General features: G+C 38.9%; 1 protein-coding gene across 1 annotated transcript in view; it reads left to right on the forward strand.

Moving 5' to 3' along the window:
* Window positions 1-5,837: 5,837 nt before the first annotated feature.
* Window positions 5,838-12,500, forward strand: part of NPHS1 (NPHS1 adhesion molecule, nephrin) — a 77,647-nt gene continuing 70,984 nt past the window's right edge. Inside the window, exons 1-3 of the mRNA XM_089660405.1 lie at window positions 5,838-6,669; window positions 8,540-8,611; window positions 11,305-11,502. Of these exons, the coding sequence (XP_089516531.1) occupies window positions 8,563-8,611; window positions 11,305-11,502 (247 nt within the window). The 5' untranslated portion in view covers window positions 5,838-6,669; window positions 8,540-8,562. The remainder of the gene's footprint in view (window positions 6,670-8,539; window positions 8,612-11,304; window positions 11,503-12,500) is intronic.

Consider the following 12,500-nt stretch of genomic DNA (forward strand, 5'->3'; position numbering starts at 1 on the left):
GTAAAATATTCGGTTTGCCAAAAAAAAAGTATTTAATACAGTGTAGAGCCGTGACGATGGAGTCACAGAGTGCTGAGGGTTTGTAAAAGGGACAGTTTACTAATTATGTAATTATTTATGTAATTGTATTTTTGATTATTATTATTAATAAAAATAATAATAATAATACATAAAATGTTTTTATATAATTAATAATATATTTATTTATTTCAGGTACTACGATGGAGTCACAAAGCGCTGAGGGTTTTGTAAAAGGTTTTTAAAAGAGACAGTTTACTAATTATGTAATTATTTATGTAATTGCATTTTTGATTATTATTATTAATAATAATAATAATAATAATAATAATAATAAATAAATAAAATGTTTTTATATAATTAATAATATATTTATTTATTTCAGGTACTTATATAGCGCCGTCAATTTACGCAGCACTTTACATGTATATATATTGTACATTCACATCATTCATTTTTTTTTTAAGAACTGAATTTTTATATCTCTTTTTTTATTGCTATTTATATATAAAATGTTCGGTTTGCCCAAAAAAAGTATTTAATACGGTGTAGAGCCGTGACGATGGAGTCACAGAGCACTGAGGGTTTGTAAAAGGTTTTTAAAAGGGACAGTTTACTAATTATTTAATTATGTAATTATTTATGTAATTGCATTTTTGATTATTATTATTATTAATAATAATAATAATAATAATAATAATAATAAATAAATAATTTTTTTAATATAATTAATAATATATTTATTTATTACAGGTACTTATATAGCGCCGTCAATTTACGCAACGCTTTACATATATATTGTACATTCACATCATGAATTTTTTTTTTTAACACCTGAATTTTTATACCTCTTTTTTTATTACTATTTATATATAAAATATTCAGTTTGCAAAAAAAAAAGTATTTAATACAGTGTAGAGCCATGACGATGGAGTCACAGAGCGCTGAGGGTTTGTAAAAGGGACAGTTTACTAATTATGTAATTATTTATGTAATTGTATTTTTGATTATTATTATTAATAAAAATAATAATAATACATAAAATGTTTTTATATAATTAATAATATATTTATTTATTTATTACAGGTACTTATATAGCGCCTTCAATTTCCGCAACTGTTTACATATATATTGTGCATTCACATCATTCATTTTTTTTTTTTTAAGAACTGAATTTTTATATCTCTTTTTTTATTACTATTTATATATACAGTAAAATATTCGGTTTGCCAAAAAAAAAAAGTATTTAATACAGTGTAGAGCCGTGACGATGGAGTCACAGAGCGCTGAGGGTTTGTAAAAGGGACAGTTTACTAATTATGTAATTATTTATGTAATTGTATTTTTGATTATTATTATTAATAAAAATAATAATAATACATAAAATGTTTTTATATAATTAATAATATATTTATTTATTTCAGGTACTACGATGGAGTCACAAAGCGCTGAGGGTTTTGTAAAAGGTTTTTAAAAGAGACAGTTTACTAATTATGTAATTATTTATGTAATTGCATTTTTGATTATTATTATTAATAATAATAATAATAATAATAATAATAAATAAATAAAATGTTTTTATATAATTAATAATATATTTATTTATTTCAGGTACTTATATAGCGCCGTCAATTTACGCAGCGCTTTACATGTATATATATTGTACATTCACATCATTCATTTTTTTTTTAAGAACTGAATTTTTATATCTCTTTTTTTATTGCTATTTATATATAAAATGTTCGGTTTGCCCAAAAAAAGTATTTAATACGGTGTAGAGCCGTGACGATGGAGTCACAGAGCACTGAGGGTTTGTAAAAGGTTTTTAAAAGGGACAGTTTACTAATTATTTAATTATGTAATTATTTATGTAATTGCATTTTTGATTATTATTATTATTATTAATAATAATAATAATAATAATAATAATAATAAATAAATAATTTTTTTAATATAATTAATAATATATTTATTTATTACAGGTACTTATATAGCGCCGTCAATTTACGCAACGCTTTACATATATATTGTACATTCACATCATGAATTTTTTTTTTTAACACCTGAATTTTTATACCTCTTTTTTTATTACTATTTATATATAAAATATTCAGTTTGCAAAAAAAAAAGTATTTAATACAGTGTAGAGCCGTGACGATGGAGTCACAGAGCTCTGAGGGTTTGTAAAAGGGACAGTTTACTAATTATGTAATTATTTATGTAATTGTATTTTTGATTATTATTATTAATAAAAATAATAATAATACATAAAATGTTTTTATATAATTAATAATATATTTATTTATTTATTACAGGTACTTATATAGCGCCTTCAATTTGCGCAACTGTTTACATATATATTGTGCATTCACATCATTCATTTTTTTTTTTTTAAGAACTGAATTTTTATATCTCTTTTTTTATTATTATTTATATATAAAATATTCGGTTTGCCAAAAAAAAAGTATTTAATACAGTGTAGAGCCGTGACGATGGAGTCACAGAGCGCTGAGGGTTTGTAAAAGGGACATTTTACTAATTATGTAATTATTTATGTAATTGTATTTTTGATTATTATTATTAATAAAAATAATAAAAATACATAAAATGTTTTTATGTAATTAATAATATATTTATTTATTTCAGGTACTTATATAGTGCCGTCAATTTATGCAACTGTTTACATACTGTATCTATATATTGTACATTCACGTCATTCATTTTTTTTTAAGAACTGAATTTTTATCGCTCTTTTTTTTATTACTATTTATATATAAAATGTTCGGTTTGCCAAACAAAAGTATTTAATACAGTGTAGAGCCGTGACGATGGAGTCACAGAGCGCTGAGGGTTTGTAAAAGGTTTTTAAAAGGGACAGTTTACTAATTATTTAATTATGTAATTATTGATGTAATTGCATTTTTGATTATTATTATTAATAATAATAATAATAATAAATAAATAAAATGTTTTTATATAATTAATAATTTATTTATTTATTAAAGGTACTTAAATAGCGCCGTCAATTTAAGCAGCGCTTTACATATATATATTGTACATTCACATCATTTATTTTTTTTTGAAGAACTGAATTTTTATCTCTCTTTTTTTTATTACTATTTATATATAAAATGTTTGGTTTGCCAAAAAAAAGTATTTAATACAGTGTCGAGCCGTGACGATGGAGTCACAGAGCGCTGAGGGTTTTTAAAAGGGACAGTTTACTAATTATGTAATTATTTATGTAATTGTATTTTTGATTATTATTATTAATAAAAATATGAATAATACATAAAATGTTTTTTATATAATTAATAATATATTTATTTATTTATTTATTTCAGGTACTTATATAGCGCCGTCAATTTATGCAACTGTTTACATACTGTATCTATATATTGTACATTCACATCATTCATTTATTTTTTTTAAGAACTGAATTTTTATATCTCTTTTTTTATTACTATTTATATATAAAATATTCAGTTTGCCAAAAAAAAGTATTTAATACAATGTAGAGCCGTGACGATGGAGTCACAGAGCGTTGAGGGTTTTTAAAAAGGACAGTTTACTATTTATGTAATTATGTATGTAATTGCATTTATTATTATTATTATTATTATTATTAATACTACTAATAATAATGGTAAATATAATGTTATTATATAATTAATAATATATATATTTATTTCAGGTACTTATATAGCGCCATCAATTTACGCAGCACTTTACATATATATTGTACATTCACATCAGTCCCCGCCCCCGAGGGGCGTACAATCTAAGGTCCCTAACTCACATTCATACATACACATACTAGGGACAATTTAGACAGGATCCAATTGACCAACCAGCATGTCTTTGGCGTTTGGGAGGAAACCGAAGTACACAGAGGAAACCCACACAGGCAGAACATGCAAACTCCAGGCAGGTGGTGCCGTGGTTGGGATTTGAACTGACGACTCCAGTACTGTCAGGTGCTCTCATCAGGGGGACTCTGATGAGAGCTCTGACATACAGAGGGCCTTTGATTAGGACCCGGATGTAAAGGTTACTCAGATAAAGACCCTGATATAAGGGGGACTCTGATGGAGACCTTAATATATAGGAGGACTATGATGGGGACCCTGATGTAAGGGGGACCCTGATGTAAGGGGGACTCTGATGAGGGCCCTGACATACGGAGGGACTCTGATTAGGACATTGATGTAAAGGTTACCCAGATAAAGACCCTGATGTAAGGGGGACTCTGATGGAGACCATATTATATGGGAGGACTCTGATGGGGACCCTGATATAAGGAGGGACTCTGATGGGGACCCTGATATAAGGAGGGACTCTGATGGGGACCCTGATATAAGGAGGGACTCTGATGGGGACCCTGATATAAGGAGGGACTCTGATTAGGACCCTGATATAAGGAGGGACTGTGATTAGGACCATGATTTAAGGAGGGACTGTGATTAGGACCATGATATAAGGAGGGACTCTGATTAGGACCATGATATAAGGAGGGACTCTGATTAGGACCATGATATAAGGAGGGACTCTGATTAGGACCATGATATAAGGAGGGACTCTGATGGGGACCCTGATATAAGGAGGGACTCTGATTAGGACCATGATATAAGGGGTGACTCAGATAAGGACCCTGATATAAGGGAGAATTCATTTATCATTTTTTTCTGGCCCACAAATGTTAATAAAACGCACACCATGGACTGTGTACTAAAAGGTTTGGAGACGTCTGGGTTAGGACAAGGATTTGGAGGCCGGAGGTTTCCTAAGACGTTATTATTCTTACACAATACATTTCCATGCAAAAACAATTAAAAAAAGGCATTTTCATTAAAATTATGGGAACTACATTTATTTTTTCTATTTCATTCCAGGTGTTGGGAACTGTATGTGGGTTATGGAGGGCCGTCAGCAACATCCGGGCAGAGATGGGTCACCGACTGGACAGAGAGGTCATGTGTGGGGGGAGCACCGAGAGTCCCAGGATATTAGGATAATAAGGACGTGTCAGTCTAAGAAATGCTGAATATCACAACTCCTACTAATACTGAGAGAGGAGAGAGAGAGAGACGGACAGAGGAAGAGAGAGACAGAGGAAGAGAGAGGAGAGAGACAGGCAGAGGAAGAGAGAGGAGAGAGAGAGACAGAGGAAGAGAGAGGAGAGAGACGGGCAGAGGAAGAGAGAGGAGAGAGACGGGCAGAGGAAGAGAGAGAGGGCAGGAAAAAGGGAACACAGGGGGGAGAGAAAGAAGTGAAGAAAAGGAGAGAGAAGGAGACAGAGAGAGAGAGAGAGGGAAGGAAAAAGAGAGGGGAAGAGAAGAGAGAGAAGAGGAGAGACAGGGGGCAGGAAAGAGGGAACACAGGGGAGAGAGAAAGAAGTGAAGAAAAGGAGAGAGAAGGAGACAGAGAGAGAGAGAGAGGGAAGGAAAAAGAGAGGGGAAGAGAAGAGAGAGAAGAGGAGAGACAGGGGGCAGGAAAGAGGGAACACAGGGGAGAGAGAAAGAAGTAAAGAGAAGGAGACAGAGAGAAGGAAAAAGAGGGGAAGGGAAGAGAGTGAGAGAAAGAGTGAAAGAGGACAAGAGCGAGAAGAGAAAGAAGGAAAGAGAGAGAGGGACAGAGGAAGAGAGAGAAGAGGAGAGAGAGGAGGCAGGAAAGAGGGAACACAGGGAGGAGAGAAAGAAGTGAAGAGAAGGCGAGAGAGAAGGAGAGAGAGAGGGGAAGGGAAAAGAGAGTGAAAGAGAGAAAGCGAGAGAGAGAGAGAGAGAGAGAGGGGGGGGGGCAAACGGAGAGAGAAGGGCAGGGGAAACGGGGCAGAGATAAAGAGAGAGAAAGGAGAAAAAGGGAGAGAGAAAAGGAAAAGAAAGGAAGGAAGAAAGAAAGAAAGAAGAGAGAGAAGAGGAGAGAGAGGAGGCAGGAAAGAGGGAACACAGGGAGGAGAGAAAGAAGTGAAGAGAAGGCGAGAGAGAAGGAGAGAGAGAGGGGAAGGGAAAAGAGAGTGAAAGAGAGAAAGCGAGAGAGAGAGAGAGAGAAGGGGGGGGGGCAAACGGAGAGAGAAGGGCAGGGGAAACGGGGCAGAGATAAAGAGAGAGAAAGGAGAAAAAGGGAGAGAGAAAAGGAAAAGAAAGAAAGAAAGAAAGAAAGAAAGAAAGAAAGAAAGAAAGAAAGAAAACAACTTACTAATGTAATCTCATAGAAAATGTATTTTGGATAGATAGAAAATATTGAAGAAAGAAAAAAAATATAGTATTGAAAAAAAGGAAGAAAAAAGAAAGAAGACGAGAGGTAAGGAGAGGTAAGGAGAGGAGAGAGAAGATAATATTGAAGAAATAAAGAAAGATATAGGAAGACTGTGAAAAGGGATATGGAAGGGAGACATTTGGTAAAGAGTGGAAGAAGAGTGTAGGAGGGAGAAGGAAGAGAGACAGAGAGTGCGAGAAGAAGGAGAGAAGAGAAAAGAGCCATCCATAGCAAGGTGAGAGCAGTGACAGAAGCACTCACAGACACGGGGAGGGAGTCTCAGCACTCTCAGGACTCTTTCGGATGAAGACTGTGAAGTATGACTGTGATGACGAAGAATCTTCCTGCTGACTCCAGATAGAGAGAAGATCTCAGACTTTCTCCTGCACAGATCAGGTAAGTCATTCTATTCGCTTTTCCTTGATGCACCCTCATAATATTGATATCACCCAATTGTTTCACTTTATCTGTTCCTCCTCTCTTTTTCCATGCATGACCACCCATCCTGTCCTGGTTTGAGGCTGCCATATACAGTAGCGGGAGGTTAGATGTGTAGGGCCTGCTGGAGATTTTGCCATCAGATAGGTTAATACTGTACACATGATCAGTTGTATCCCGAAATGAACGTATACAGCCATCCTACCTACCTAAATTGTTAGAGGTAGGTTGCCTGTAGACATTGAATCCTCTTTATGTGACTAGGTGACCGGATTCATTATAAAGTCATCCTCTGTACATCCAGAATCTGAGCTAAGTGACTTCTTGTGGTACATTTGACTTTTTATATCAGCATTGCGTAGAACAGTAAAGCCTTCTTAGAACAGAAGGTATTCTCATGTCCCATTCCTTCACATGTCCCAAAACTAAGAGAATTTTTCTTCATTTCAGGACAGTGGGCAGAACCATTGCATATTACCAGTCGGCCAGATACTGAAACCTCCATTTATACCAAAATGCATACAGTTGCTTGAAGCTTGTAGGCCATCACACAAGCAGTGGAGACCATGGCTTCTATGGAGTAGGACTTGGGACCCAACAAGACAGTAGTACCATACGGGTTAGTTTGAGAAGGGCCTAAAGGGATCAAAAAAGCCTTCCAACCAAGCTAGTTGGAGGACTTTTTGATTCCTTTAGTCTATTCTCACCCTAACCTGTATGATACTGCCGTCTTGTTGGGTCCCAAGCCCTACTCCATAGAAGCCATGGTAACCACACACTGCTTTGGTGATGGCCAACTCTATAAAAGTTTAACCATACTGGTTATGGGCTATAGGTATCAAAAAGTCCTCCAACTGGTTCAGTTGGAGGGCTGGAAAAGTCCTACCTTAGAATAAACACCACTAGACACCCACAGTTATTTATGGGCCAGAAAACTTCTTGTGCCCCTCTCTTTAGTTTTGCTTTGCTATGAAGACCAGCCTTTCCTTGACCTGAGCTGTCCAACTGCAATTCCACTGTCCAGTGTGACTGCCTTGGTGACAAGTAAGACTCTTAAAGGGACCTTGGCAGGTCTCTATACCTTTGAAGTACTAACTTCAAAGGTATGCTTTGGTACTCTTTACCATTGAAGGCAACATCTACTCACCTCTCTGGTTGTCCTCCTACCTCGCCTTAATTCCAGCACTGCAACCTCAGAAAGCTTCCAGGAATGGTGGATACCTGTGTCCCCCTTGCATGCTGGTTTCTTCCTACAACCCCTTACATCACCACGGTGACCACACACTGCTTTGGTGATGGCCAATTCTATAAAAGTTTAACCATACAGGTTATGAACTAAAGGTATCAAAAAGTCCTCCGACTGGTTCAGTTGGAGGGCTTGAAAAGTCCTACCTTAGAATAAGTACCATGAGACACCCACAATTATGTATGGGCCAGAAAACTTCTTGTGCAGTGTGTCAAATGCCGAAGAGACTTTCTGAGGCTGCCGCCCTGGAATGGGGGAAAGCTAGGAGAAATTGTCCACCATGTCCTTGGTGGCATCATGGTGTAATTTTCCTCTAGGTCATGGGTTTAAATCCCACCACTAATAGTTATAAATTCTGCCTCAAAATATACCCGTAGGCGACTTGGCTTTTTCTGGCTCCTGAACGTATGGGACTGGTGGAGTTCAACCCTTGGCCTCCAACCTACCCTATAGGTGCTTTTTGTGTTGGTAGTGGATCCTGGACTTGCAGAGTGGAATGAGCCCCACCATATCATAAGCTGTAATGTTTTGGGGATGGACAGTGATGCATTATTATGTAACTCTTGAAGTTTCATGTTTCAGGTGTGTCCACCTTCCAGTAGATCATGGCTTCTGTTACCGTTCTACTCAGCTGCTGCTTTGGCCTTTTCCAAGGTTGGTAGCATGCCATCTTTTTGAAGCAGTCAGTAGAATGTGTGGAGTACAGCTGGTATCATACATGAGGGTTCAGTTGGTATGGTTTGTGGAGGTACAGCTGGTAAGACGTGTGGAGTATGTCTGGTTTGATGCAAGAAGGTGAAGGTTGTATAGTGTGTGGTGGTATACCTGGTGTGATATATGGGGGTATAGCTGGTGTAATGTCTTGGGGTACAGCTGGTATGATGTATGGGTCCAAAGCTGGTATAATGTGTGAGGGTTCAGCTAGTAATAAAGCTAGTGTAAGGGTACAAACAGGTATGATTTATGGGGGTACAGCTGGTATAATGTGTGGGGATACAACTGGTTTTAAAACCCACACATTATACAAGCTGTACCCCACAAATCATACCCGCTGTACCCTTTTACAATCATACCCACTGTACCCTTTTACAATCGTACCTGCTGTACCTTTTTACTTTTAAAGTTTATAAAAAGGGGGTATAGCATGTTTGAGGTCTGAGGGTACAGCTACTATGATGTTTGAGGGTACACCTGTTATGATATATAGGGGTGCAGGGGATATTATTTGTGGGGGGACGGTTGGTATATTCTATGCGGGGACAACTGGTCAAGTGGTATTATGTATGGGGGTGCATCAAGTCTGATGGTACAATGTGTGGGGGTACATCTGGTGCGTTATATAGGGGTACAGCAGTTATGATGTATGGGGGTACAGCTGGTATAATGTGTGGGAGCACTGCTGGTACCATGTGAGGGGGTACAGCTGGTATAATGTGTGGGGTACATCTGGTGTAATATATAGGGGTACAGCCGGTATAATGTGTGGGTATACAGCTGGTATAATGTGTGGGGGGTAACATCTGGTGTGATATATATAGGGGTACACCAGGTATGATTTGTGGGGTACAGCTGGTATAATGTGTGGGAATACATCTGGTGTAATATATAGCGGTACAGCAGGTATGAGTTGTGGGGTACAGCTGGTATAATGTGTGGGGACACATCTAGTGTGATATATAGCGGTACAGCAGGTATGATTTGTGGGGTACAGCTGGTATAATGTGTGGGGATACATCTGGTGTGATATATAGGGGTACAGCAGGTATGATTTGTGGGGTACAGCTGGTATAATGTGTGGGGATACATCTGGTGTGATATATAGGGGTACAGCAGGTATGATTTGTGGGGTACAGCTGGTATAATGTGTGGGTATACAGCTGGTTTAATGTGTGGGGACACATCTAGTGTGATATATAGCGGTACTGCAGGTATGATTTGTGGGGTACAGCTGGTATAATGTGTGGGGACACATCTAGTGTGATTTATAGCGGTACAGCAGGTATGATTTGTGGGGTACAGCTGGTATAATGTGTGGGGTACATCTGGTGTGATATATAGAGGTATAGCAGGTATGATTTGTGGGGTACAGCTAGTATAATGTGTGGGTATACAGCTGGTATGATGTATTGGGGTGCAGCTCATATAATGTGTGGGAGCACAGCTGGTACCATGTGAGTGGGTACAGCCGGTATGGTGTAAAGGGGTATGGTGCATATGATTTATGGGGTACAGCTAGTATAATGTGTGGGGTACATCTGGTGTGATATGTAGAGATAGAGCAGGTATGATTTGTGGGGTACAGCTGGTATGATGTGTGGTGGTACAGCTGGTCTGATTTATGGGGTACAGCTGGTATGATTTGAGGGGTACAGCTGGTATGATTTGAGGGGTACAGCTGGTAGGATGTGTGGTGGTACAGCTGGTCTGATTTATGGGGTACAGCTGGTATGATTTGTGGGGTACAGCTAGTATGATTTATTGGGTACAGCTGGTATGATGTGTGGTGGTACAGCTGGTCTGATTTATGGGATACAGCTGGTCTAATTTGTGGGGTACAGCTGGTATGATGTGTGGGGTACAGCTGGTCTGATTTATGGGGTACAGCTGGTCTGATTTGTGGGGTACAACTGGTATGATTTATGGGGTACATCTGGTATGATGTGTGGTGGTACAACTGGTCTGATTTGTGGGGTACAGCTGGTATGATTTATGGGGTACATCTGGTATGATGTGTGGTGGTACAACTGGTCTGATTTATGGGGTACAGCTGGTATGATTTATGGGGTACAGCTGGTATTATATATGTGGGTATCCCAAGTTTGATGCATGGGGTAGGTGCAGGTAATACCTATAACCGGTACCCTGTATTCTCCTCCAGGTGTCTCGGCCACACAGCAGCTGGTATGATGTGTGGTGGTACAGCTGGTCTGATTTATGGGGTACAGCTGGTATGATTTGTGGGGTACAGCTAGTATGATTTATTGGGTACAGCTGGTATGATGTGTGGTGGTACAGCTGGTCTGATTTATGGGATACAGCTGGTCTGATTTGTGGGGTACAGCTGTTATGATGTGTGGGGTACAGCTGGTCTGATTTATGGGGTACAGCTGGTCTGATTTGTGGGGTACAGCTAGTATGATTTATTGGGTACAGCTGGTATGATGTGTGGTGGTACAACTGGTCTGATTTATGGGGTACAGCTGGTATGATGTGTGGTGGTACAACTGGTCTGATTTATGGGGTACAGCTGGTCTGATTTATGGGGTACAGCTGGTATTATATATGTGGGTATCCCATGGGGTAGGTGCAGGTAAAACCTATAACCGGTACCCTGTATTTTCCCCCAGGTGTCTCGGCCACACAGCAGGCGTTCCGTGTCCAGCCTGACAATGCCACGGTAGTGCAGGGAACCACGCATGTGTTCGCCTGTGAGGTGGAGCACGCCTCAGGCACTGTACAGTGGGTGAAAAATGGACTTCTTCTGGGGCCCGACCGCAGGATCCCCGGCTTCTCCCGTTACAGCATGACTGGAGACCCCAACAAAGGTGAGATGGGTGACTTTGTATCTATAGACATTTGTTTTGTATATGACCTGCCCACCGCTTCCCAATCCCAGCACTGCCGGGGAAATCCCAGCAAATTCCCACCTATGTCTATTATTGGACCTATGATGACATCGGACATCAATCTGGAATCATTTATTTTTATACATTCATTTTTTTTTCCCCCAGAATTGCATAGAACCATTTTTTCCCCCAACCTCCTGGTCTCTGCTACTCTGGTGATGACATTTGCACCCCTGAATATCTGATACAGAAGCAGGGTGGTATACAGGGGCAGACTGACAACTCATGGGGCCCCCGGGCAATAGAGGATCATGGGGCCCCTGTGTCCTCGCCCACACTCAAACCACACTCAAAAAAGCCTATGAAAGGTACCAGGGGTATCTCATGAGGCCCCCTACTGACCACGGGCCTGAGTTCCCAAATGGTCAGTCCGCCCCTGGTGGTATACGAGACCCTCATAGACTATGGGGTGGGGGTTGTGCAAGAAGCATTGACACTAGTGACCCTTCTGCAAATTGTTTTGTAAATTCCCCCCTCTAGTGGGCTGAAGCAACACTGCGCTAATATAAATGCGGTCATGTCTCCGATTAAAAACTGCGGTCATTTCTTGGCCTGTAGGTCATTACTAGGAATGTCTACAAATGATTGAGGAGATGGGTCACCAAAAGGCAAATACAGCCAAGGAGATATGCATAGCCTCAGCAGACCATGCAACTACCATGGGGCCCAGAGGCATGAGGGCCCAGAGTTGTCTAACTACCCCCTCAGACAGCTCTGGGCCCCCGTGCCTCTGGGCCCCATAGCAGTTGCACGTATTTCATTTAGCAATACATTTGAATGCAATAGATTCATAAATAGTTTGGCCATCTGCAAAGGATTGCTATGCAATAGAGATTTCTATTCTGCTACTGGGATCAAAAAGTCCTTCAACCGGTTCAGTTCCCTTGAAGTTGCCTTGAAGATGAAGATTAAACAGA

Source organism: Staurois parvus, unplaced genomic scaffold (genome assembly GCF_062004578.1).
Source record: "Staurois parvus isolate SC_StPar_1 unplaced genomic scaffold, SC_StPar_1.0 ptg001239l, whole genome shotgun sequence".
NCBI lineage: Eukaryota > Metazoa > Chordata > Amphibia > Anura > Ranidae > Staurois > Staurois parvus.